Raw genomic sequence first — 27,708 nt, 5'->3', positions numbered from 1 at the left:
TCGGTTGACATCATACGAGAACGGTTAACAAATTGCAATTACTTAAACTGCCTAGAGAGGGCAGTGATGAATTTATAGCATTCACATTCATGATTTGTTAAATACAGTATATAGATGTCCTTATTCCTTAAGTTTTATGCAATTTAAGCACAGAATTTTACTTCAAATGCAATTCATATTTGAATCTATGAAAAAATGTTTTCCTTTTGGAATGGCTGCACAGTATTAATTTATCCGACAACAGCCAAAATGTCCTGATTTTCATCATTTGCTAGTTTTCAGTCAAAAAAGTTGGTATTATTAAATAATCACATTAGCCAAATTAGTTTGAATATTTTATGAAAAAGTGGGTGTAATTTGTTTTCTAAAATGCCTCATGTAACTTCGTTTTTTGTACAATTCCACAGAACAGCCCACAGACTTGCAGCACTTTTAGTGACCATTGACTTATTGAGATGGTTTAAATCTGTACAAAGAACCCTAGCCTCAATATTGTGTGAGTTTTAGCAAGATATAATTATTTCTGAACGCTGACATGTGCTATGATTAGTGTTCTAGGTCCACTGGGGTTTGGGGGCTAGAAGAAAGAATAAGTTTACTTTCCATGAGCTTCAACAGGAAGTTGAGGAATGCAACACTGGGAAATGTCTCAATCTTCCACCACATCAAGTTGTGTCAGCAATGTCTGAATTTTGTTTATTTATAATTGACCTCTAATTTCACTCTCCTGAGGCCTTCAGCATTTAAGCTGTGCTGAAAGATTACCAGTGAAGTCAGAGAAGATGAAAGCTTGCTGTCATTAACTTTATCAAATTATTTAATTACATGTTGTCAAGGCAACAAATTGGCATAGTGCCTATCTGCTCCAACAATAAATAGGCATAATGAAGCCTTGACAATGACGCTGATGTAAACATTCCCAAAGTCTGGTCTTCATACCTTTCATTTTTAAAGCTTTTTTCCCCTAATTTTAGAAGGCATCTCTCATTGAAACAAAATTGGACTCAACCCCCCCCCCCCCCTTTATCTTTTCACTCTGGCTGTGTTTCAAATCTGTGTTCTATCTAGAGCGTCTAGCAGGTACACAAGCAAAATGGTCAAGTGATCAAGTGTGTTCCAAACCCAAGAACGCAACAAGGTAAGAATGCAAGATTTCACTAGAAGTTATCACCACGTTCTTGGGTGGACTAAAAAACAAACTACTGTACAAAGAAGACTTTTCCATGCTTTCCCTTCCCAGTAGCCATTGTGTTTTCTGCTCTGTATTTGCGTGTGAAGAAGAACATTTTACTCAGCCAAGAAAATGGACAATAGAAGGCAGAGGGATTTCGCATACAAATGCAAGTATATTGTATTTATGGATTTTTGCAGTATTGATGTGTGTCTTGCTAAGCTTAGAGGTCAGTAGTGGCGACGTCAGAGTACAAGTACATTTCAAATTGAGGTGATTATGGCAAGAAAGGGCCAAATCCCATTGTTTCTGACAGCTCGGTCCCTGAGACCCAGTTCAGGGGAATCAGGGGAATCATGTTCCCTCACCAACTGTCTATGTTAGCCTGGTTTTTTTAGACCACTCCGGATGTTGAGCTGTCAAATAGTTTTGGTCTTCTTGTTGAGTTCTATTTTCTTTTCTTTGCTTGTCTCTGGCTGACTTCATGAGCATGGGTATGTTGACTCTTTACAACATACCCATGCTCCTAGAAAATCTTGAGGTTCTCTAAAGTGTTTGCTTTATTTTGTTGATAAATTTTACTATCATCTTTAAAGCTTCACGTCTATATTTCATACATAAATGACACCCTTCAAGGCATCATGGATCAGTATCCACATTGTACTAAATCAAAATGGTTTGAAAGAATGAACCCAGGAATTACATAGATTTTCTGTGAAATTGGGGCCATTTTATATTGCTTTAATTAATGCTTATAGCAAACTTGTGATGTAGCCCATTGTGCAGTTTTTGTGGACATTGATTTGGAAGACATGAAAGGTCCCAGATTTGATGGCACAGATAAGTGTGGGAACCTTGCATTTCCCCTGACTGGGGTGTATGCTCTGGGGAATGAGTGTGGGGAGGGGGGGGTAAAACCCCAGCACTAGTTCCAGCACTCCCATAACTGCCCAGTTCCAGCACTCCCATAACTGCCCAGTTCCAGCACTCCCATAATGTTCCCTCCCTCTCTCGCTGTGTGTTATAAGAGACAGGGCTGAAATATGACATCAGCGAGCCGGAAATTGCCAGTGACTCCAAATAGCCAGCTGCTCGCTCTCATCTTTCTCTTGCAGAAGGTGTTAATGCTGGTTAAATAGCCGCCATTCCTTCATCGCATTCTGGACTCTCTTTCCCTGTAGCTGACTCAGCATCTCCAGGCAGTGTGGAGCTAATCTAAAGTGCTAAACTGCACACAGTGTGTATCACTACAAGTGTGTATGTGTCCAGGCCCAATAAAAAATTCAACGAGCAGAGCTGAGAATCTGTTCTCCATTTTGATCTGAAATAACAGCACACAATGACATCACGCAACTCACCTGTTTTGGCGATCGCATGGTTTTACAGAACTCACCTGTCTCAGGTCACGTGAGGATCTCCGCCACAGAGCCGTCAGGGTCCGCCTTGTGCGCTAAATTTGAGACACGCAGGGTGTGTTACTGGCGCATTACAGACGGGACAGGCATGCGGAGTTAATCCGGTGGGAGAAAATGCTTTCCGAGCTCAGCTGCTATTAAAAGACGTCCCTGTGACTATCCGAGCACGGTCACATTTCACCGACCCCTGTTCAATTTGGCCCGTTCAGAGACTGCAGTTGTACAGTTGTGTTAAGCAGACGGAATCACACAGGGCATTATGATCTGCACATGTGAGTCACTGCCTCTCTGTAATGGCTGACCTATTCCTTAAAGGAATATAAAAAAGTAAGCAAGATTTGAGTAAAATATGTTCAAAATAATCAAAATTATTTTCCCATGGGGGTAAGGAAAGGTATTTAATATGATTTCTTAAAATAAGGAATGCTGGTTAATAGATTGCACAGTTAATTTTGTACTCGTATACTAGGTTACTTTAGAGATGTTGCATCTCACGTTTCTCTTACATTGTAAGTTTCTCTGGATAAGAGCGTCTGATAAATTAATTAGGCCTACTTACAAGCGGACGTGCAGCCAAGTTCCTTATTGCGAATGGAGAGATCGCTGGGCCGTTAAACCCTGTCTAACTAATTTAAGTCTAAGTGCTGCGTTGTGTCATCGATGTGATAGCGGCAAAGGGATGGGAGACTTAGTCGGACGCGGGCATTAGTGCAGAAAAACCGCCATTTGTTTTATGCCTCTTGCGGAACCGGGCTCGCCGGGCCGGAGCAGATCCCGATGGCAGATCCCCATGGGAGCCCCCTGTCTTAAAGAAAACTACATAGAGCTTGCATTTCCCAAAAAGAAATGTAACGTGTCTTCGTTTTATGGGGGTAGTTAAATCGAGGTCCGTTTCCCATCTATCATTACATACATTTAAGTGTCAAAGGAAGAATGAGGTGTGCGTTATGTTGTGCGTCAGCACCTTGGACAGGGATCTCGGGCGTCCTGCCGTTTTACTACATAGACTACGGTCTAGACATGGTATCTTCTTATTGCCCATTTACAGGTGGCTTTATAGGAAAGTATCAAACAGTTACAGCGACAGCACTTGATTTTACAGCTCTGATACCATTTACCACTTTTTCAGTGTAATTTTACTTTGCTATTTGCTTCCGTTGAACAATACATAGCTGGGCTCTATGCAGAGGAAGTTCCAAGTAATTCCAACGGACACGTTCGCAAATTAAGTACTTTTATTCTGAACTGTAAAGTAAGTTATAACAGGTTCTGTGATTCACACCACGGTTACCTTAGCAGTTAAATATTGCACAACTTTTCACACATTTCCATCGTACCTATTTACTCTCTATATAGACGATGACCATGCATTGTCACTAGTTCCAGAACTGTTTAACAATCTGTTTAACCATTTAACAATTGTATCCGAAATTGTTGTAGGCTCACCTGTGTCTCCATTTTTCCCACGGAGGGAATGTTCCCAGTGCCAAAATGTAGCCAGCATTAGCAATGCCAAGCCTCATTTACTGTTCTGAATATAATAGGGGTTTGGTATGTCTGGTTTGCAGGCAAGTGCAGTCCTCTAAAGCCACAATGCTCTAATGTTCCTTTAAACTACCATAACACCGAGATCTTCAATGAAGATTAACAGAATTTGAGTCCAAATAAGGAGATTTCAGACAACAAACGATGGAACATTAGATAAACAATGAACCATTTTAGAGGCATTTTGGCAAGTAAGTAACCGGCGCCCTTTTTCCTACAATGCAATGCAAAGCTGTAATTAAATATAGACTTAAGAATCACAATCCACAAAATTCCTTTATCTGATCTGGCTAAGGTTTGTAGATTCAAATAGTTCATATGTCATTTGGTTTCTATAGACTGGATCTGATTGATTATAGCAGAGGAAGGGATAGCAGCTGGGAACTTGAGCAACCCAAGGCAGAGAGATTAACTCCTCCCTGTGCAAGTGCAACACGTGGTTAAATAACAGAACTGCATTTGTAGTTTGCTATTATTATAAATGAAAAGGTGATGCTTGCTTGATGAAGCCATTGTTTCAGTCCTTTTGACTTTGAAATAGCCTAAAATAAAGACATGGCTGTTAACCCCTGTTCCAAGTCATTTAGTCTACCTCTCTCGGTGAGTATTATTTTTCTCTCCTTAACTCGTTAGCAGAGCAAGCCTTAGATCACGCGCCCGTGGCTCTGAGCCCTATAGTCTAATTTTACTTTCTACTGGAGGTTACCGGACGCGCTCCACAGCGATTTCCCTTTGGGTCAGCTGTGAACGATTTTAAATTTCTTGCGGTCTTTCCCCAGAAATTACACATTTTAAAGAATGATCGTGACAATCTATTGATTAACTCGCATGCAGTCTATATCAATAACATTTATTTTGACGGTTTGAGTTAGGCCCTAGGCTACTGTTTACTATCCTTCTGCGGTGACTAGCAGCGACAGCTGAAATGCTTGCTGAAAGTAGAGCCTTCTTTTGGACACGCTGCAGCTGATCTGGCAACGGAAAGGGGGCACGTACCTTCAGTGGACAACATTTGCCGTAAGTCAGCTGACACTTGAAGTACTGAGGAAGAGTAAACGCCATTCAGAGAGCGCAAAAAGCCTGTCCCGTGGTAGTCTTGGTCCTTTACATGACTCATGAGAAAGTAAAGTTGTCTTGTTTATAGAATGGGCCCAATATGTTGTCTAGAAAAGAGCTTATTCCTGACGACTACGTGCTCACACGTTTGGCAGAGGATGTGCTACAGCCTAAATGTACAGCCAAGACGAGAAAGGCTCGGTTCGTGGCCAAGAACGGGAGATGCAATGTGGCCCATACGAACATCAGGGAGCAAGGGCGGTTTCTGCAGGATGTGTTCACCACTCTAGTGGATTTTAGATGGATTTATACACTTATAATATTCACGATGTCTTATCTATGCAGTTGGTTGCTGTTCGGAATGATTTGGTGGCTCGTGGCTTTTGCGCATGGGGACCTACATCAGCAAAGTCAGGATTTCATCCCGTGCGCCACAAGTGTCGATTCCTTTGCTTCGGCATTTTTGTTGTCAATGGAGGTGCAACTGACTATCGGTTTCGGGGGTCGCATGGTCACGGAAGAGTGCCTCTCTGCCATAATTACACTTATTGTTCAGAGCATCGTGGGTTTGATTATTAATGCCGTCATGCTCGGGTGCATCTTCATGAAAACCGCTCAAGCCCGTCGCCGCGCGGAGACGCTTATATTCAGCAAGCATGCGGTGATTGCCCTGAGAAACAACAAGCTGTGCTTCATGATCAGACTTGGGGACCTCCGAAAAAGCATGATTATCAGCGCCGCGGTCAGAATGCAGGTGATCAGAAAGACCTTCACTAACGAGGGAGAGATGGTCCCCCTCGACCAAATAGATATTCAGATGGACAATCCGATCGGGACGAACGGCATATTTTTAGTGTCCCCTCTTATTATTTGCCACATCATTGACAAAAATAGTCCCCTCTACGATCTTTCAGAATTCGACTTGCAACATGAGGACATAGAGGTCGTTGTCGTGCTGGAAGGTGTGGTTGAAACAACTGGCATCACAACCCAAGCTCGGACATCGTACCTGTCGGAGGAGATATTTTGGGGGCGAAGATTTGTGCCAACAGTCTCGGAAGATGACGGCATGTACGCTGTGGATTATTCTAAATTTGGGGGCACGGTTGACGTGCCAACTCCTAGCTGCAGTGCGAGGAAACTCGATGAGATGGGAAGCATTGCTCATTCTAAAGAAAGTCAACTACGGACTAGAGGGACCATCAGGAAACGCAAACTGGTCTCGCCGCGTGAAAAAACAGCATTGCCCAACCGACATACTGGTAATGTTATTTGAGAACACTTTTGTTACGATGTAAATCCTGGAACCTGAACATTTTTGTAGCAAGATTTTTTTTGTTTTTGCTTTTTAATATGATAAATAGCGTCCGCGCGTCTAAACACATGATATGCGACATTACCGTTTATATTTATATAATAATTTGTGCAGTAGTATACTGCAAATAATGTGTAACACTTGAATTACCATATGGCTGAGGGGGGAAAATCCTGCGCGTGAACTTTCGCTATTCACACTGAAATGCATTCTGTACTGAATGCAATTAAATGCATGTGCCCAATTGCCTGAATTGTGTAACACATCTGCTGTCGGCTCTTTGCAAATGAAAGTTACTCATATTTTCATTTAGAACAGTAAAATACCGATCGACCAGTTAACTAGAAGTAAAACATAATCGGGCATGTCTTAGACAATGAACCAAGTTTATATTACAAAGGCCTTCATTCATATGCCCAAACGTTATCTGCCCGTGGTATGAACATGTAGGAAAGAAGTCATCAACACCTGTTAGAAAGCATGCTATGGGTGTGGTATGTATATAAATAATAATGTATAAATAGAAGCATTTCTCCAGTGAAATGAATCTAATAAATATAGAAAAAAATAGAATCTAATGTTGCGAGGGCTGCATTTTGTCTAAACATTATTTTCATTATTCAACATTATTTCAACATAAACAGACATAGCATAAATGGTATGTCTGTTAAACATAAGTTTAGATCCTATTAGGGTATGTTACTGCTTTTCACCTGCTTTTCATGCAGAGCCTATATCTCTGTAGCACCATGTAACCTACAATATAAAATATACTGTAGTTTTTTTCTTTGTTTTTTAATAAAATTTAATAAAATGTTATTCTCTCAGGCTGTCATTTATATCATCGACAAGAAACATACTAATCAGCACTAATCAGTTTTTTTCTGACTTGCGATTAAGCATCCCAGTTGCGTGTCCAGGACTCCGTTTTCCATTTTCATTTTAAGTCTCCAAATACAACAATAAAAAAACTTTCGCTATACACGTTATTCAGGGTATAAATAATGACTGAAATAACAGCTCTTGAAAATACATGTTACTTACAATACACACAACTTTAAATGTAAATTCTTTCTTCAATACGATAATTCCACCGTTTGGATTCATGGTGGAACTGCCACATTTTATGTTAACATTGGCTTACCTTGAGTTCCTGCCCCCTTGCGGAATAGATATGCAATAGCAATTCGGTTTTGAAAACAGTCCATCCAGAGGAATTAAAAATTAAAACCGGATGTCATTAAAACCTATACACACCACATATGGAGGTAAAAAAGTTATTTTCTTTGTCGCAGTGCACCCGATTCAAGAATGCATCAATGATTTAACACAAAGGAGCTTGAAGTGCCATTTTTCTTTTATTAGGTTATAATTTGCAGAGCTTAAAATATTTAATTGCTTTTAACTTAGATAATTAAAATACATAAAAATGAAAGCGAGAAATGAAGAACCCTGCAAATGTCAAACAAAAATAAATAATGGGAAAAGAAATCCACCCTCCACAATGGAGGCTATCCCGATATAACCCCCTTATCCCGACAGAAACCCCAATCCCAATACAATCTCCTATCTCGAGAAAATCTACTGTCAAATGTCAACTTTACTCTCTCAATGTGGTTAGCTTAATTACATAGCTTGTTAAGTCTGCATATAATTCCAGGGTTTCCATTACTTTAATAAGTCCTAACCTTTTAAACCATTTAAAAATGATTATGAACCAAACCAAGATTGGTATGTCCTTAAGATGGGGGGGCATTCTGCTCCAACAGGACAGTGGGCTGATTCCAACACAACCTTGTTTCAGAAGTCGTCCTGAGGCCCTCCACAGCCCTCCTTTCTAAGCACTACCTCTAGTCTGCTTGGACTAGCACCACCCCAGGAGGGTGCAGAGGTTTTGGGGGAGGCTTGTTTTGGGCGGGGGTGGGGGGGTGTGGGGGCATGGGGACACGTTTCGTCCTCCACCACCTGACCTGGAGCACAGCCGAAACAGGCCTGTCAATCAGCAGACAATGGCAATGTCTTTGTCCTCATGGCCCAGCTGCACTGGAGGTCAGAAACCACAGAGGAAGAAAGAAAAATCACACAGGACCCCCAGCCTACAGAACTGGCAACGCCGCCAGTCCTGCGTCCACCGCTGGACTTCTTATCCTCACAGAGGGACCTAATGAGACGCGATCAGCTCTCTGACTCCCCGTCTAAAGCAGTAGCTTGGCTATTAAATGAGGGGGGCCAGGATTTGTTAGACTGGAGCATTAGGAGCAGGGCTACGCTACTGCAGGGCGATGCTAACGTAAAGAGAACAGCGTTTTTCCCAGCACTGCTGCAGAGGTGACAGCTCCTCCCTCGTCCTGAGCAGGAGGGGCCCTCAGGAGGGCTGGGACTCTCCCCAAACAATCAGGAGAACAAGAGCGGAATCAACACCACACCTCGCGGGAGGGCGGGGCGTCCCGCCGGGCGACGGTGGGAACACTACGCTTAAAATGTCACACTTTTCTCTTTTTTCAGTAATACCTTATAATACCATTACATGATAGTATGTTAAAAAGGGGGCGGAGCCACCGTCCCATTGCTGGATTGTTTGTAGGTGAAGTGGGAGAGAGACAGAAAGAGTGTGAACAAACCCCGGCCCCCTGAAAACCAGAACAACATTTAAACAAAACAAATCAAACAGGAAAAAAATGAAAATAAAACAAAAACAAACAAAAAAAAAATAAACACCACATGGTTGATTCCTACTTAAAAGGCTGGGCAGGCAGGCAGGATGAGCCCTGGGGAAAAGCTAACGCCAATTCCTGCTGGCGTGACTGACCCCTGCTGGCGGCGCCTGGTGGTAGCGGTGTTGTGGGCGTGGCCTCAGAGTCCTGGCCACGCCCCGGGCTGAAGTCCGTCCCCTCCACGCTGGGCAGCGGGCGGCGGCTCATCTCTCCGTCACGTGGTTGTGTGCGGTGGGGGAGGGGGGGGCGCTCAGGGCCTCGGACAGGTCGTCCATGATGGCCGTCTCCTTGGGGTCCACCAGGTTGAACTCCCGCACGAAGACCATGAAGTGCGTGTACAGAGTGTTCAAGTGTCCCTGCAGGTCCAGGGCCACCGTCTGGCCGAAGTGGGCCCAGTAGATGTGCGCCAGGACGTGGAACAGGTACCGGCACACCTTCTTCACCAGAGACTCAAACGAGTTCGGGAACTCCTTACCTGAGGGGGGGGAGAGAGAGAAGGAGAGGGAGAACCATTTAAGGAGAGTCAGTGCACTTTGACCTTCCACATGATTTAACAATCCACAATCATGGAGGGCAAAAGACTTTTGCTGAAGTCTCTACATGTGTTGCATTTAGTGAGTAAAGTAATATATCCAGTAAAAATCATATACTGGATATTGTTTAGAATTCATTTCACAAACAAATGCAGGGTTACTTTAAACGATAATTTAAGTGTTTACAAATAATTGTGAAATTGTGTATAATTTTCTGACTAAGAAAATGTTATTGATGTTGCTGAATAAATGTAATTTAATTAATGATAATTATCACTTTGCTGTTAGCTGAACCACTTTTCATTTATAAAGGTATCAGAGACGGTAAGTGTTTCTTGGGTAAATTGAAGGTCTGTATATTTTATCAGTTGCAGTGTTTCAGACTGACCACAAGGGGACAGACTGCTTCTACAAACTCACCATATTTTGTGGGAAAGATTTCTTCGTCTGTCACAAGCTTCTGCACCATGCTCATAACAAAGTCGACATACTGGGGCGCTGTGCACTTGGTCTTCTTCCCCCTCTCATCATACCAGTAGTATATCCTGTGAGAGAGAGCGGGGCATTAGAGGGTCAGAACGGAATTTTCTAGAATGCCAGCCCTCCAGACATGCATACCGTTATGAGCGGTGTGCGCAGCCACTGCTGTGCCTGAGCCCGTGTACTCCCACAGATAAGGCAGACATGTTAAAGCCTCAACATCATTCACTCGCTGTTCCCATTAAATCAAAGCACTCACTCTCTGACTGGATCTGGGTAAGCACCCTCCATTTTCCTAATTTCACAATTGTGAAAAAGTTGCGTGTTTCATAATTGTGAAAAGTGTTTGCGTGTGTGTGCGTGTGCACGTGTGGGAGTGTGTGAGAGAGTTGGGGAGGCGCAGTGCTGGGGGGACAGTGCTGGAATGCAGACTGACTCCCCTCTGCACAGACACCCCCCCTGCAGGTGGGGATTCAGCTCAGGCAGGAAGAGGCCAGACACAGCAAGCAGCCGGCCAGCGGGGGGCAAGGAGAGGCAGGGAACTTCAGACTGTGGTGTAATTACGGCTGGGCGGCTCTCATCTCCAGTAACTGTGATCGCACTGATCTCCACTACCCAAACTGAGCCAGCAGTGGGCAGTAGAGAGCCAAATTTCACACCAGAGCTGACTGGGCCACTCCTACTGACAGGACCGCTGCTGTGGAGTCTACAGTCAACCAAAAGCCCAGTCCAAACACACCCGTTTGGAGGAGCTGCACCACCCCTCAACATACCTCACACCTCCCAAAACTGTATCAGACCCAGGCCGTGCTGTTATTTATGCACCCAGACAGAAAGGCCGGGTCTGGGAGGGAATGGCTGGGCTGAGGCTCGCTCAGGTGGGGGTAAAATTCCTCCAGCTCCGACTCCACGCTGCACACATAGACAAGCAACAGCGGCAGGGAGTGCAGAAAGCGGACGGGGGAGGGGCATCTCCGCCTGCCTGGGGCCCGATCCTGTCCCCAATACTGACGGGACGGGGCGCAATGGCGGCTGCCGCATTCCCAGACACCGTACATTCCCATCCTCATCGGATTCCTATCCCCCCCACCGCAGAACACCACCTACTTACACCTAAACTCAACATACAATCCAGTCTGATCCATTTTAAATCTAAAGCCTCTGCTGAAAGAGTGGGAGTCTAGACAAGAAGCACTCCACAGGGAGAAAGCGCGTATAAACCTTACAGAAGCACGCTCCCCTCACTGCCTCTCCCTCTCGTTTCCTGAAGTGCTGAGTGTGCGGAAAGCGCGCTCTTAATTTGCCGCTGATCTGGTTTTTCCAGGTTTACGTCAGCAGGCCTCTCTCTGAGCCGGCGCGGCCCTGACCGGGGTAACCAGTCGGGCGAAGGCGCGTTCGCTCCACGGCCGCGAACGTGCCCGATTTCAGCGCACCGCCCGTGATTCTGCGAGTGCGCGGGGTCCAGCGCAGTCCGGATCATCGCTTCCTCCAGGGTCGTCTGTCCCTGAGCTAGCGCCAAAGAGCGTGTTTCATTAGCGGCGTTAACCGTGCGCGCGGCCGTCTGCGAGCAGGAAGAGGAGGATGATTTTATGTGTTCCGGCTCGTCTGACGCAGCCTGCTGTGGGGTTCCCCGTTCGCTCACGCTGAGGACACGCTTCAGCGCACACAGAGACAGCAGGAGGAGCAGCCGGCCCGTGTGCGGGCCTCACACCTGCCCCACCCCCCCCCCCAAAGCCTGGGAGATGAATAGCCAGGGAGCATGCCACTAAAGGCTCTAACTTTCTTCTGGAGAACAAAGACCGGCTCGCGGATCCTCCGGGGGTTTGGTGTTCAGAGAGGGGCGTTCAGCGGCCCGAGCGGGAGGCTGTGCGGCAGGCCGTGGGGGCGGGCCGTGGGGGCGGGCCGTGGGGGCGGGCTGTGGGGCAGGCCGTGGGGCGGGCTGTGGGGGCAGGCCGTGGGGCAGGCTATGGGGCGGGCCGTGGGGGCGGGCCGTGGGGGCAGGCCGTGGGGCGGGCCGTGGGGGCAGGCCGTGGGGCGGGCCGTGGGGGCATGCCAGAGCTCTCTCCGCCTCGCTCGGGCTCACAGGAAGCGGGGAAGTAAAGGTACTCACGTACTACACGCAGTCATGGCATGACACGTCTCCCCGGTGCAGAACTCCGAGATTGTGCTGTACTGCAGGTTTATGAGGTTGAAGAAGGTCGTCGCTGTGAGGGCGAGAAGCAATGGAAACAGAAGTGCACAGAGTCAGCCAATCATATCAGGCCACAAAGGTCATGTGACCACTTGGCTTCACTTGGGGAGGGGGTTCCGTCATCTGACCCACGTATAAGCTGACACTGCTCCGTACAGGAAACACTGAGAGAAACCCCACTTTAACACCCATGTGGCATCAGACCAGCACACAGGATGGGGGCCAAACACAAAGACAACCACACTGAAACACGTTTACCCTCTTACACAAACATCACTGTGCTACGCCATAAATCCAGGAGCTCACTGCGGTATTAAATGCCTACCACAAGACTCTACCAGAGTCTCTAAGACTGCACTTTGGACAAAAAGATGTAAACTGAATGAACAGTTAGAGCTCAATTAAGATTACAATGAATTTAAATTACTTCACTTTGTCGGGGCAGCTTGAACATTAATTTTAAAATGAACCCAGCTTCGATCGAATAAAACTCGCTGGCTACAGAACTTCAGTCGTACTGGTTTGCATACTGTAAGCCTGACTTAGCTTAGTAATACATACTGTGGGCCAGGTTTTGACTTGTGCCTTTGAGTTTTGCATCCAGAATATTGCGACACTGCAAAATGCAAACTTGAAAAACTTAGTTTGCCCTGCATAGGAACTATCACAGTGAGAGCCCAAAAGACAGGAGCAGAGAGATAGAGACATAAAACATAAAAATGCGTGGCCAACCAGTGATTCCAAACCCTGCTCCTGGAGATCTACCGTCCAGTAGGTCCTCACTCCACTCCTAGCAAAGCACACCTCAGTCAGCAGCTAGAGATCTCACTGAGCTGCTAATTAGCAGAGTCAGGGGTGCCACATGAGGGTCTCCAGGAAGAGGGTTGGGAAGCGCTGATGTAATCTTTTCTCCAGAGGGCAGTCTGACTCTGCACGCGCGTGTACAAACGCGAGCGTTAATGAACCGGGGCAAGCGAGCCGGTGACGTACTGTTGCTGGCCAGCCATTCGTTGAGGTCGATCTCCCGGGGCAACACCACCAGCTCCTTCGGGTGGAAGTCGATGACGCGCACCTTGGTGTGCTCGGGCTCCAGGTACGGCTTCTTCTCCTCCGTGGACGGCTTCTTCCCATTGGGCTTCGTCTTCGACTTCCTGCGGGGAGCACGAGAAGGGCGGGGTCAGCACGAGGGACACACCATTGGCAGAGTAAGCTCTAAACGTTACGTGAGGTGGTGGTTAATTTCCAGGGCGGTGTGTCTTTCTGTCTCGCCTCTGGTTAACCTGATTAAACTAAGGATGTGTGTTTTAAATGTTTTATTTGAATATGCTGCTGCCTCTGGGGATCCGGTATTCACAGCCAGCCTTTTTAACCCGCTGCGGTGCTTGAAGCACCAGGTGTACTCAGTTAAGCCTTGCCTGGTGGCATTAGAACGTTCTGGCAACAGTCCTCCAAAAAAAATCATTTCATTCACCAGCATAAGCACAAGTCTTCTTGTTCTTCTATTGTGACACTCCTGTCGACACTGCAGGGCTGAGGTCCCTAAATCACCCCCCACCCCCCCACCCCCCACGCCCCCACGCCAACTGTACCCGATCCACAGCCGCTACCTCGCACGCTATTCAGCCCAAGCGTGACCCGGCAACAGCCGGCTGGAGCTCGGCGGCCACAGAGAGGCCTGTGTCTTTAGCCCACAGCCTGTGTGCACAGCTGCTGCAGAGCCCTGCCCAACTGCCTCTCGTCTGTGAAAGGACGGGTCTGGATGTTGGGTTGTGTGTCAGAAAGCAGGAGCAGCGGTGGATCTGGACCTGCCCCAGGTCACGGCCCACAATGCTCCTCTGGCTCCGCTGCTCGCTGGCCAGCCTCATTAGCCTCTCCCCCTCTCCCTCTCTCCCTCGCTCCCTCGCTCCCTCTGGCTCTGCTTCAGCGTGTCGGTTGTTTGAGGACACGGGAGTTGCGGAACGCTCCCAGAATTCATTCACGGCGCTTTTGTTGAGCTGATTTCCGGCCTCTCGATCCACACCCTCTTTGTTTAAACATAAAAAATGTCCCCGCCGCGCGTTCCCAGAGCGGGCCCTTCCGTTTCCCCCTCGTTAAAACAAACGCTCCTGCCTTCTTCAAGAGCGAAGCCGCACGCAGGGACAAGCGGGAAAAAACCCCTCCCCCGGGCCTTAAACCCCCCCGAGGGAGCCAAGCGCACACGATCGCCCCCCAGCCGCTTTTCCGACAGGAAAGCAAGGTGCCGAGGCGCGCGATGCCGGCAAACAAACAGCAGCAGATGCAGGACTAGTGACGCTACGCTATGCTAGCTACGTGGCACGTGGCATAGCCGCCGCCCGCGAGCCCTCAGTCGGCCTGGAAAAACACGTGAGAGGAGTGTGTGCGTGCGTGACGAGACGCCGCCGCTGAGGACATCAGGACGAGCGCTAACGCACGCCTCCACAGCTGCCACACGCGCGCGCGGCAGGCCGGTGCCAGCTGCAGGCCTGAGCGCTTCAGCTCCCAGAATTCCCTGCGGTGACTGGTGACTGACAGCCACAGCTGCCACAGCCCGGCAGTGCCACTCGGGTTCCAGCACAGCTCAACTCTCAATCCCAACAGCAACAGCCTTTCCTTACGAAACACTCTACAGCGCCCCCTACAGCTGGGGAATACCAGCAGTACTCAGAGTCAGGTGCAGGTTGAAACCCAGATTTATTTGAATGGAGACACAATGCATTGCTCTTAAAAAGAAGCCTGACTGAAATCCACTAACAGTCTACCCAGCAACATACCGGCATATAGATACTACCGGAGTCTGTACACACTTATTTTTGGAGACACTTATGCAACACATATTCTACCTGTCACAATGCTGGACGCCGCTCATGCAGGCGCAGAGCAGGTAAAAGAAGGGCAGGGGAGAGCAGAGGAGCTTCAGAGGGACAGATGCAGATGTAGCTGTGGAGTTAATAAGGCGAGAGCCGCCAGCATTCCAGCGGGATTAGGGCAGCCTCTCTCTGCGTGTCCCGCTCCGTCTGCGCTGCCTCAGCCGAGGGCTCTGGAATTCATCCCGCTGCCTCCGCCGCTGCGCGCACACACACACACACATGCATACAGGCACGCACACACACACACACACACACACACACACACACACACACACACACGCATACAGGCACGCACACACACACACACACACACATGCATACAGGCACGCACACACACACACACGCTTACACACACACGCACACACGCACACACACACACACACACACACACGCACACACACACGCACACACACACGCACACACACACACGTACGCACACACACACACACGCACACACACACGTACGCACACACACACGCACACACACACACACGTACGCACACACACACACACACACGTACGCACACACACACGCACACACACACACGTACGCACACACACACACACGCACGTACGCACACACACACACACGCGCACACGCGCACACACACACACACACACACACGCACACACACACACACGCACACGCACACGCACACGCACACGCACACACACACACACACACGCACGTACGCACACACACACACACGCGCACACGCGCACACACACACACACGCACACACACACGCACGTACGCACACACACACACACGCGCACACGCGCACACACACACACACACACACACACACACGCACGTACGCACACACACACAAACGCGCACACGCACACACACAAACCCGCACACACATGCATACACACACACACACACACACGTACGCACACACACACGCACACACACACAAACCCACACACACACACACACACACACGTACGCACACACACACGCACACACACACGCACACACACACACACACACACACATACACGCACACACACAAACCCGCACACACATGCATACACACACACACGCACACACAGAGACCAGGCTTCTCAGAGCCCCGTCTGCCTGGCCCGACTGCACCCGCAGGAGCCAAGCAGTTAATGAAGCAGCTAAAGGCGCTCAACACTGGCCAGTAATACACACTTAACTGCGTGAGGGTCCTTTAGCCCACTTTACCCACGAGCGCTCAGTCTCTATACGGCCAATGGCAGCGAGCTAAGTGATGTGACTCGATGCCTGACGCACTGTGGGGCCGTTAATAATGGGGATAAGTACACCTGGGGGGCACAAGGTTTCACCCCCCCCCCCCCCAATCCCAGCCACATCCAATCCTCACTGGGGAGACTTTGGGGCACTTCAGCACCATTTTCAGGACTTTCCGAACCGAGGGCACAACACGCCTTTTATGGAAGAGTTCTTTCCACACAAGACTGAGAGAGAGCATGGGCGGGAGAGAGAGGGCGGGCGAGCGAGAGACAGGGTAAGGGAGGAGGGAGGGGGGAGGGGGGGGTGCCAGACAACTGCTGGCAACAGGGAAGTTTTTCTTTATCCTAAATATACAAAGGGCTTCACAATTCCCCTCCTACCACACAATTTGCCAAGTGAAGTGGCTTCTGGGAAGTGGAAATCAGAAAAAAGGAGCAATAAATTACTTCATAAAAGAATATGATTATGAGGGTGGCATTCGACATGAATCAAGGACAAAGACAAAGACACGAATACAAGAGTATTATTCCTGCACACACACATACACACACACGTACACACACGTACACACACTCACTCACACACACACACACACATGTACGTGCACAGGCACTCAGACTCACATGCACACACTGACACTCACACACCCTCAGAGAGCAGTTTGGCTGCAGCAGATAAAATGGCAGAGCCTGCAGCTCCAGGCGCTCTGAGAGCTCTCTGCAGCAGCAGGGCGTTAGCACGTCTCTCCTGGCAGCGGCACATGCTTGTGAACAGCACTCCGGCTCCAGAGGAACTACAAGTGAAAGGGCCAAACACAGGTTGCTTTAGTAACTGGGGTGGGGGGGGCTGGGGGCTGATTTATGGGCCCATTTGTCCCCCTGGACAGCCAGCAGCAGAACGCTTTCCCTGTGCGGGGGACGGGAGAAGGGCCAGGGTGTCCTGGACTGGCTGCAGCCGAGGCGGGGGAGACAGGGGGCCAGGGAGACCTTGAGAGTGGGAGTGGGGGGGGGGCAGAGATGCCAGGCTGTGCCCACTGTTCAGGGCAGGGGGCAGGAGCGCTGGTATAAATCCCCCTCCTTGCCCTGGGAAAGCGTCTTCTCTGGAATACCAATGGGAATGTAGGAAGGCGAAGGAACATTGACCCCCTGGGTGGGGGATCTTAAATTCCTCCCATCTGCAGTACTGCTTGTGTTCTCAGCAGTGCTGAGCCCTACTCTCATAATACCGGCCCAGAATGGAAAGGCAAGCATTACACAACACAAGATCAAGCCAGATACAAACACAGAGACACTGACAGAGACACAGGACACATAGAGACACACATGCAGAGACGGACACAGGCAGACACACAGAGACAGAGCCCTATGGCAGGCCTATGATTAAAATTCATGGGGTTATTCTGACGACCTGCTGAGTGAGCAGGGGCTAAATATAGCTCCCCCGCAGTAACAGCCCACAGACACACAGCAAAGCAGACTGCATCCAGACCCTCATTACGCATCTGTTCTTAATTACCTCAATTACAGCATCTGGGTTTCCGGTTATGGCAAACACACCCGCGTTTCTTTGAAGGAAACATGTGAAGTTTGTGTCCTTTCTGAGAGCGGGGCTCACAGCCATCGCCATGGCCACCACCCTCACTCAAACGGGCAGAGACTCTGCCGGTCGTGCTGACCTACACGCCTCCCATTCAAATGTCAGGAGGCAGAAATAATCCAGATTCCTGCCTTTATTGCAGCGTTACGCAACCTCAGCTGTCCGGCCATTTTTCTTCTACATGTAAGAAACGCCTTTATTGGAGTGTTACATGTTTTACTTGTAAGAAACGCCTTTATTGGAGTGTTACATGTTTTACTTGTAAGAAATGCTGTTATTGAAGTGTTACATCTAGTAAGAAATGTCTTTATTGGTGCGTTACATCTTTTACTTGTAAGAAATGCCTTCATTGGTCCCCGCCGTGCCACACCACACCCTGATTGCAGGAAGCAGAGCGGAACGCTAATGCCTGTTGGTCTCATGCTGAATTAATCAGGCGCCCCATAATCAGCGCCGAACCCCAGGGCCTCGGGGTGGGCGCGGTGACCTCAGCGCTGCCAAAACGCACCACGCACGCCTCCGCCCCCGCCTCCGCCCCCGCCGCGTAACCCCAGAGCCAGCGGCCGTCGCCAGCGCGCCCTCCCTCTCGCCGCGCGGCACGACGCTTCAGCGGCCGACGTCAGAGCTCCCCTCAGCCCACACGGCTCCAATTAGCGCACGGGCCGCTCCCTTTCCGAGGACAGAAATAGCCCCGGTGGCGGTTAGACGGAGAGGTAGAAGTGGGGGAAAACACTCGCCGGTCCAGCCGAATGCACGCTAACCTGTTTTCGCATCAGAATGCCAGCTATTCTAACAATCCCGAAAGACCGCAACGCACAAGCGTCAGGTGACCTTCCTGACAAGAAAACAGGATGCGCACAAAAAGAAGTAAACTGCTTCCTAAAATAGACGCCGAGCAATGTGGGCCAACCAGAATAGACACGGATGACTGCGAGGCTGCTCTTTCAGAATGTGAACACCTTCTTCACAAGGATGGAAATTTTGAAAAACAAACACACCTCACCAGAGCACAGTCTGTCCTACACAGTCCTCCATTTCACTGCAAATAGAAAGGTTGATGCTCCCGGGTTAGTCAACACGCGGGGCACTGGACAAACTCAGAGAAGAGCCAGAGACACGGCTCTGAGCTCAGGGGTGAGAGCCAGAGACACGGCTCTGAGCTCAGGGGTGAGAGCCAGACACATGAAGGTGTGTTGGGAAAAGGACCAGAGGTGTGAGGGTGGGTCGGGGGTGGCAGAGACACAGAGCGCCATTCTACTGCGCGGACCGAAAAACAGGAACGCCCATCGACGCACACCAGGGCTCTGGAACTGCAGTTTAGCCCCCCCATTATAGAAGTGGTGAACGGGCCTTTTCCACGAAAAACCACCAGGCCAGGGGAGACGCCAGCGCTGTCATTACCAAGCTAAAAAGGGTCTGGATGAGCTCCAGAGACCCTTAGACTGCCAGGCAAAATGCAGGCCTGCTCCCTGCTTACAGCCACAGTAGAAAGTGCGGGAGTTCAGTATAGTGAAGCTATGCTGTTAGTAGGGTTTACACAGTAGAAAGTGCGGGAGTTTAGTATAGTGAAGCTATGCTGTTAGTAGGGTTTACACAGTAGAAAGTGCGGGAGTTCAGTATAGTGAAGCTGGCCTCTAAGTAGGGTTAGAAGTAGTTGTAAGTAGAAACTGCAGAAGTTCAGTTTCAAGTCCTCAGCAAGATCTACTATTACAAATTCAAGGACCCATGAAAGCTTCACATTAAGCTACATCACAATTGTTGCCGACAATCAATAAAGCGATATAAAATGGCCCCTATATCCTAGGGATGGGTAGGAGTAATGGATTCATCGATTACTTTCAGATACCTGCCTGCTCAATCGTTTTTTTTTTCCTCATAAAGGCTATGCAAGTATAACTATGTGTTGGAGATTGAAAATACATAATTGCAATTACTATTGCAAGCTATTCCAGCAAATATCCCATACCCTATACCACTTCGCAACGAATGTGTCTTTCTAGTGCCTCAACCAGGTTACCTAATATTAAAATTCAGTTTGGTTTTAAGTCAAAATGGTCTCATAGCATGTCTGTTATCACAGACAGCTAGCTCACTTATTACTGAATTATATTCAAAACAAAGGCTAAACTATAAAAGAAGTCAAGCAATAACTAGACTAACTACTCTCTGTACAGTCGTTCATGAATATCAAGCTGTTGGCTTGCTTGCTCTTACAAATTTCTACTTTATTTATAGAGACAGACTGATGCACACTAATTTAGAACAGTGATGGAACTCTTGAAGGTGTTACATCAAAGCCAGGCATATATGGAAAAATAATGCACCTGTCCCAGCCAATCAGAATAGAGTATTCAGCCCAGTCATGGTATATTGGTTTTGTGGGCCACAACTTTCGTGAGCTGAGAATCAAAATCTTTGTAGCTTCTCACACTGACTGTGTTTATTGACACAATAGGCTAAGCATTAAGACTTTATCATGATAGAAAAATTTGGGTACTGATGTTCGTTGTTATGCATGCATGCATTTTCTATACGAGTGGTGCCACCCTGCCAAGATGCGTTCTAAAAATAAATTCTCTCCCATGCTAGGAATCGGTTTGGAATCGAGCCCATTATGCAATCACGTGATCTATGAAATCACTTCAAAATCACCATCCCGACCATATCTTCGAAAAGGAATGCCCTTCAGGATTAAAAGGTTAAAATGTGAATTCTGATCCAGAATCCATTTATAAAAGCAAAATTTATACAAAAAGCAGACATTTACATTTTTGCCAAAATCTCTTCAAAAATTCAAGAAACGTTGACCAAACTTATATAAAAATATTGCTCTTTTCAAGAAAATTCATTGTTCATGATTTCAGGATTTGGAAGCCTCATTTAATACTGCATAAAACAATTCTATTCACAAACGTGAAACATGGGGGTGGCTGAGGATGGATAGATGGATGGATGGATAGATGATGGATGGATGGATAGATAGATAGCAGATCTATCTATCCATCCACCCATCTATCTCTGATGACATCACTCCCCTCCCATTCGCACTACAACAGGGCACTGGCTGCTCACTCAGCGGGCAAGAGCTGGGCTCCCTGTGCTTCTGCCACTGAAACAGCCTTGTTATTTATCCGCTCAGCAGACACTTTATCAGGGGAGAATTACACAGCTGGAGGAGCTGGGGGCTGGGGGAGTGCAGCTGGCTCAAGGGTACAGCCGGTACACTGCGGTCCGCGCCGAAACGCCGGCGTGCTGACTCAGCTGCCCCCGCAGACCTTCGGACGGCGTTATCGGCGAGCGAGGCGGTATCTCTGTTACCGGGACACACCTGAGCGCCACCTTCACACACACACACACATCAGGGTCACAGACACAGATACTCCCAGCCTATCTGCTGCCTGAGAAATATCTCAGGACCCTTCTGAAAGGCCTTGAGCGAAGCCAGATTAAAAGCATTACTTTCCCAGGACAAACGGGTTTGCTTTTTTCCAGTCGCAGCACTGAGGCCATAAACATCGGTGCCAGTGTGACAGAGCAAATCGAATCGGCACTTTTTCAGCTTTCTATGAAAAACCTTGCATCTCCAAAAATAAGTAATAATAATAACCACACAGTGTTTTAAACCACCCTTATTCATTAAGTTGCAATGCCTTTGCAGTGCAGGGCTAGATGACCACTTTCAATGTATTAAAGCTCGCCACAACCACCGTGCCACTCCTTATGCCCGCTACACGCATCAGTGCTTTGGCGCACGTGCGCCATGTCTCCCCCCAGGAGGAAACAGGGCGACTGTAAACCTTCCCCTTCCCTGGCCAAACAGCAGTAAAAACAACAGTGCGTCTACAAGCTGCAGCCAAACAGACTTACGGGAATTCAGTCGTGCTGAAGGTTGGGCGTGTCAGTTACTGACGAAAGGAAGGGACCGTGGAGTTTGAACTTGAAAGAAAAAGGCCAACTAAAACTAAACACAACATGGGGAAAAAAAAACTATGCGACCGGTCAATTCCAGTCTGTTTCCTTCTCAGATATGTAAAGATAAGATATGACAAGGTACGTTTCTTAAGTACCCAGTCATAACTCCTGTCTACTGCTTACGCTCAGCCCAAAGTCATTATTCACTTCCTGGAAAAGTCATGAGAATCACAAAGGCTCCTTTTACACAAAGAGAAAACAGCACTGCCCACGCTGAGAAGGCAGAGATCATATCTGATTCTGTGGAGATTTTTAGATGCTTTACAAGGCTGCTTGCCATTGGGTGTGTGACATATGCAAGACGGTATTTTTCCGTAACCTTAAAATAAAATAATTACAGCAGAGGTTTGTTTGCTTAATGGTTTTTCTCCCCGCCATTATCTCATGGCCCAATTGAAAGGCCCAATCATGTCAGCGCTCGATGCTGGAAATACTAGCAAATCGGGAGAGCGCAGACAAGCACACAATGCTATCGCTACTTACTACCGCAGTTAACAGGCTGGGGTCGCACAGAAAAGAGTCGGAGTAAGACTCTTCTTGGAGCTTAACAGGAGGACTAGCAGGTGCCCATGGAACACGTCACCGGTGCACAATGAAGCGCTGTCGTCCACCCCGACTGAAACTCTCCCATCCCGGGGCCAAACGTGAGCTAACGGTACACCGCTCTGGCACGGTCTGGATTCGATGGCCAACCTTGGGGCCCAGCGACGTGCCTGAACAGCGCCTTAACGGAATGAGCCACCTGGCAGCCCCATTGCAGCCCAGTTTTAACCCCCGCTTTCCTTCACTGGCACCGATAAAAACCAGATTCCCTGAAGCCACACCATGGGATGGCATCAGCTACAGCGACCCGGTGCAGGGTTGAGCAACGCGACTTGACACACCGTTACGCAAGTATGAGGAGACTGATGGCACTCGATGACCTTTAAGCGCCCAGATAAATATTAGTAGAGGGTCTCTGCACACAGAGAACATCTCTGTCTGGCCCCATTTCACAATCTCACACACCACCTTTGCCCAGTAAAAACAGGCATTGTGCTTAATTCCAGCCATTTATCTGAAGAATGGCAGGGCCTAGGGTTCAAAGACTGTCTTTACAGCACAGATACCTGCACGTCAGCACTTCTTTACACTGTCCACCCTTCACCATTTAGGAATAATGAAGGCGGAACAAAATGCTGAACAATTAAAGGTGTTTTTTTTTTTTTTTAAGAAGAATACATTCATTATCATTAACTTCATTAATAAAGTGGACGGTGTAGTAATTTCAGGTCCCTCTGCTAAAATCAGGAACACAGATCTGAAGAATTCAGTGACTACATTCAGGAAACACTCTGCACATCAACATTTTATTTCATTACATTTTATCTTGTGTGCAAATGCAAATAATAACCTTTTCCCTAAAGCACAGTGTCATTGTCCTGTGGGAGTTCTTGCAAAAAAAATGTTAAAAATATACTGTTTGGTGCATGCAGCAATGAACCTAGATTTACTTCACTGAACAATTTATGCCACAATACATGTGCAATTATGGGTTCAAACCAAACCCCACACCCATTATTTATTAATATATATAATTTTACTGTACACAGAAGCTAAAGCATTCAACCTCTATAAAACCAAGTTAAAATCTAATTTAATGTCACCTAATTTCAGTACCAAGAAATGCAAGACTGTAGTTTGGATCTGATTATCTGATGACCCAGTTATGGCGGCTATGGGCAAGAACTGGTTTTGGATCCGTTTATTACAGGAATGTAAATATTTGCTATTTGCAATGCCACCAAGTGGCTGCGTTTCTTTAAACAAGAAAACAAACACAGTAGGCTGTAAACCAATTGATTTTATGGGAGACTCGCCTACATGGTTTAAGAACGAAATCCCAGCCCCAATCTACAACTATTCTCTGAACTGTTTTATTGTTCTGGTTATTGTATAGTATAAAATAAGATTAGCAGATCCTGTTGATGGCGGTAAAGCGACATCATTAAATCAATTGACCTGACGTGTCATACGGAAATGAAAGGTTACCGTTCGTGTTTGTTATTGTACTGCCATTAGTGTGTAAACAGGCTCTTCCAGGTCGTTCAGAAGGAAAAACTTTTTCAACCCTCCTTGTTTCATGCACGGCAGCCCCCGGACGAAATTATATTGTCGACCGTACGCAGCACGCAACGCTTGAATATTACTTTACTATTTAATACTCACAACGGATAAATAATACCAACATGTCTCCAGTCTACTCCGAGTCACTTGTAGCATATTTGCACTTTGGAAATGGAACAGTTCTACAGCGACACGGAACACGCTACGCTGTACGAACTGCAGCGCAAACTTCACGACCAACCACGAGTGGAATAAACAGAGTACTGAACAAAACACAGTAAAAACTGGCTAGAAAAGTCTAAACGAATATAAGTTATCAACTAACATTAATATTTACCTCAAAACTTTGCCGAATGCTTGAAGGACCATTTTACAGCTCAGTCCGCTTCTGGTGCTTTTTTGGGAATGCTTAGTTGTGCTATCTACTGAAAAGGCACAGTGATCACCAACCATGGTAACGGCAGACGGTTCCGAAAGCAACACCTTCTGCCTTCAGCTCACTTCTCTGGTCAAATGAATACAAACCTTCCCTTCTTTCCTCTTCAAGTGACAGGCAGATTTTTTCCCTTCCACGAGGGCCGTCCCAACTCGCTTACAGCCTATCACTGTGGATCAGGCGGAGCTATGCAGTTTTTTGAGGAACTTCTCCGCGAGACATCCAACAGAGCTTCATTTTATTAACCAACACTCATTTAGCCTACTTCATTGCGCTGCAATTAAAACGCAGCGTTTCGAAGGCAAAATGTTATTTTAGGGAAAGGAAAGAGAAACAAGCCTTTAGAACAAGCTACACTCTCTTACTATAATGTGGGCACAGATCTTTTACAAGGTCATTTAAGTTAACTGAATTACAGTTTTAAAATAAATTATTCATAGGCCTATTAACCATTTATCTCTGACATCACAAAACAATGTTTACCGCCTAAGAATGTGATGAAAGTACAGATAATTACTGGAGCAGCAAGTTCCAACTTTACTACAAATGTATGCATGCATTTCTAAAATGATTTCAGAAAAAATAAACAAATAAATAAATTATTCTATGCAATGGGAATAACTAGGTTAAAACGGTTAGATTAAAAAATAACTACACTTGATACACAAGATACTTCACAGACAAAACCGGTTAAGCCTAGATAGTTGTAGGCCTATTCGTTCAATTCTTACCTGTTTATGGCTAACAGTTACCATTTGAACACAAATAACATAACGGGTTTAAAACGCCTATTTCATTGTTGTAATATTTTATCTCGAACGCCATGGAAATTGTAATGCTATCTCATTATACCACCGTTGCTAGAACCTGCGTTCTTCAGGTTTACCTGACAGCATTCGGGATTACACTTCCAATGGAAAACGGCTACATTACACATTTTACTTCGGTTGTGATAAGTTTCCAAAGAAACCATATTCCGTTTCTGGGAATCCTGGCCGAATTCGTCGTCGTGCTTTCACTCAATGGCCAATAATGTCAGACTAACTGGTGTTAATATGGTTCTATCTGCTTGGAATCTAGTTTTGATGTGGAATATAATATGCATTCGTTAATTTTAGAATTTTAATTTCCGGCTCGTCATTTTACGAGGCGCCAGGAATTCCCGTGCTTGGACTTGCACTGTGCTCACAGAAACTCGCGTTAGGCGCATTGAAACATATAAAATATGTTTTGCCATACCTCGTTCTGAGTCAAATAATTAAAAACGGAAGATATAACATTTGTTACAAACTGACTTGCTACTTAGCCTACTCTGTAGATGTTGCTAAATTTACTGTACGGTGAAACAGAGCGAATTTATGATATGAGAAACCGACCCGAAGTGGATAAATTCAAACTGCATCAGCATGGGGTCTGGTATGTATTCTTCTAACGTATGAACTCGATTATGCTGTTGTGTGTGAAGCCAACTACATGAGCTAATCACAGGCATTACTCTCCCGTGGAACCAACTAATGATCCAAATAAGCGCCATTGACGGGAACAGAATGGCCCCTCCTAATTTGGGGCTTGCCTCAACTCCCACCAATGAATTCAGCTGAGGGAACAGCTGCCTTCGCCCCTTAACCAAGGCTTCTGCTTGTCAACAAGCTATTGTTTTAAAAATATTTAATAAATTGTTGCATTTTGACGTTATATAACTTTATTCTGTTTTTCCACTTCACCTTGGGTGCCATTTATAGAAGAACACAAAGAACTCTCTGTGTTCTCTGTAGCCCTAACACGAATCATTCACAATGGACTGACCCAGGTTTACGTGTTAGTGCCTCCTTAATTGGCACAGCTAGGCCCAGGGGCAACCCTCTGTGTTCTGGAGGTGAGAATTGAAGAACCACTGTGTGATATAATAAAACATTTTTAAAATAATAGACATTTTTCCACAACCAAATATTGTTCTGGCTGAAACAAACCGTTGTGTGTGGCAAGGGGATGTGAAAAATATAAATCATAACTTCTGTCCAATGTTACGCATAGTCTCTGCAGCACACGGTTTGCCTTGTTTGTTCAGTAAACATTACGGGAATAAAAGTAAGGCATCCATCTTAACTGGATGCAAAACAAAGTGTTTTGCATGATGAGAATGAAAGCAGACAGGCAAGGAGAGGCAGGCCTCCTGTCCACGCCATGAAGAGCAGTGAGACTCAGGCTCCTGCGCTAGCACTGCAGAGGTGACACATACCACTGGGCTGCTGTAGCGTTAGCTTCCAAAAACGCTGTTAATCCAGGCCTCTGAGCAGGGGGCACCTCTGTGCTTGTGTGTGTGTGTGTGGGTGGGTGGGTGGGTGTGTGCATGCACGGGTGTGTGTGTGTGTGTGTGTGTGTGTGTGTGGGCACACACATATATGTGTTTGAGTGACTGTGCCTGTACTGCGTGTTTCAGTGGTCAGTGACAGTGTGCGCGGGTGTAAGTGAAGTTCCTACATATCGCACAGAATGAGCCAGCATGTTTCCAGCGCTACAGTGGGAAAAGGGTATAATAAGCCAGTCTGGATCCAGCAGTTCAGTAGGAAAGGGGTATAGCGTCTTGACAAATGAACCGCCCATGCTCTGCTCCAGAAACAGGGCGCATTAAAGTCATCACCCTCTGCCCAATGACAGTGAGGGACACACTGTGGGCACCATTCTACTCAACATGCTCCAGATGTCACTCTGGATAAGAGCATCTGCTAAATGCCCGTAATGTAATGTAATGAAGTATTTTACATGGAAGAAAAGAAACAGCATTAGGCCTCCATGCAGATCTAAAGACTGCAGCAGCATTTGATATATTAGAAGTGGCCCAGGGTAGCTTAGTCACACCTGTACGCTGATCCTCATGAATGTCTCAAACGCAATATGAATGAATAAATGTGATCATAACTTATTCACCAGTGTCAGCCTACGCTGGTCATTACTGGTGTGGCTTATGACCTAAAAGTACAGAGAAGCATATCAAAGACCTACGCAGAGTCAAATTGGAGTGAAATTGCTCAACTCCGCCCCGGAGTAAGAGTAGAAAAGCAGACATCAAAAAGAGCAAAAAG

The 27,708-nt window shown here is 47.0% G+C and overlaps 3 protein-coding genes across 6 annotated transcripts in view; 1 reads left to right on the top strand and 2 right to left on the bottom strand.

Annotated features, from left to right (window-relative positions):
* otog (otogelin) overlaps positions 1–4,044 on the bottom strand; it is a 65,884-nt gene extending 61,840 nt beyond the window's left edge. The window contains exon 1 of the mRNA XM_035419518.1: positions 4,033–4,044. Within this exon, the coding sequence (XP_035275409.1) occupies positions 4,033–4,044 (12 nt within the window). The remainder of the gene's footprint in view (positions 1–4,032) is intronic.
* A 1,055-nt stretch (positions 4,045–5,099) lies between these two features.
* On the top strand, positions 5,100–7,207 carry LOC118227104 (ATP-sensitive inward rectifier potassium channel 11-like). Its single transcript, XM_035417248.1, has one exon. The coding sequence runs from the start codon at positions 5,288–5,290 to the stop codon at positions 6,461–6,463; it is 1,176 nt and encodes a 391-aa protein (XP_035273139.1). The 5' UTR covers positions 5,100–5,287; the 3' UTR covers positions 6,464–7,207.
* A 634-nt stretch (positions 7,208–7,841) lies between these two features.
* mob2a (MOB kinase activator 2a) overlaps positions 7,842–27,708 on the bottom strand; it is a 48,504-nt gene continuing 28,637 nt past the window's right edge. For 3 of the 4 annotated variants that reach the window (XM_035418923.1, XM_035418922.1, XM_035418921.1), the window contains exons 2-5: positions 13,411–13,571; positions 12,340–12,433; positions 10,170–10,294; positions 7,842–9,691 (exon numbers count right to left, since the gene is read on the bottom strand). In XM_035418923.1, coding sequence (XP_035274814.1) covers positions 9,420–9,691; positions 10,170–10,294; positions 12,340–12,433; positions 13,411–13,571 — 652 coding nt within the window. In that variant the 3' untranslated portion in view covers positions 7,842–9,419. Of the gene's footprint in view, positions 9,692–10,169; positions 10,295–12,339; positions 12,434–13,410; positions 13,572–24,526; positions 24,722–27,708 lie in introns of those variants that run through there. The other variant, XM_035418920.1, reaches the window with a different exon arrangement.

This window comes from Anguilla anguilla, chromosome 5 (genome assembly GCF_013347855.1).
Source record: "Anguilla anguilla isolate fAngAng1 chromosome 5, fAngAng1.pri, whole genome shotgun sequence".
Classification (NCBI taxonomy): domain Eukaryota; kingdom Metazoa; phylum Chordata; class Actinopteri; order Anguilliformes; family Anguillidae; genus Anguilla; species Anguilla anguilla.
The sequence above is the reverse complement of the archived record's forward strand: the minus strand, read 5'-3'. Positions and strand labels throughout refer to the sequence as shown.

Coding starts and splice junctions, on each gene's coding strand:
- LOC118227104 (XM_035417248.1), top strand. CDS start 5,288: ATGTTGTCTAGAAAAGAGCTTATTCCTGACGACTACGTGCTCACACGT.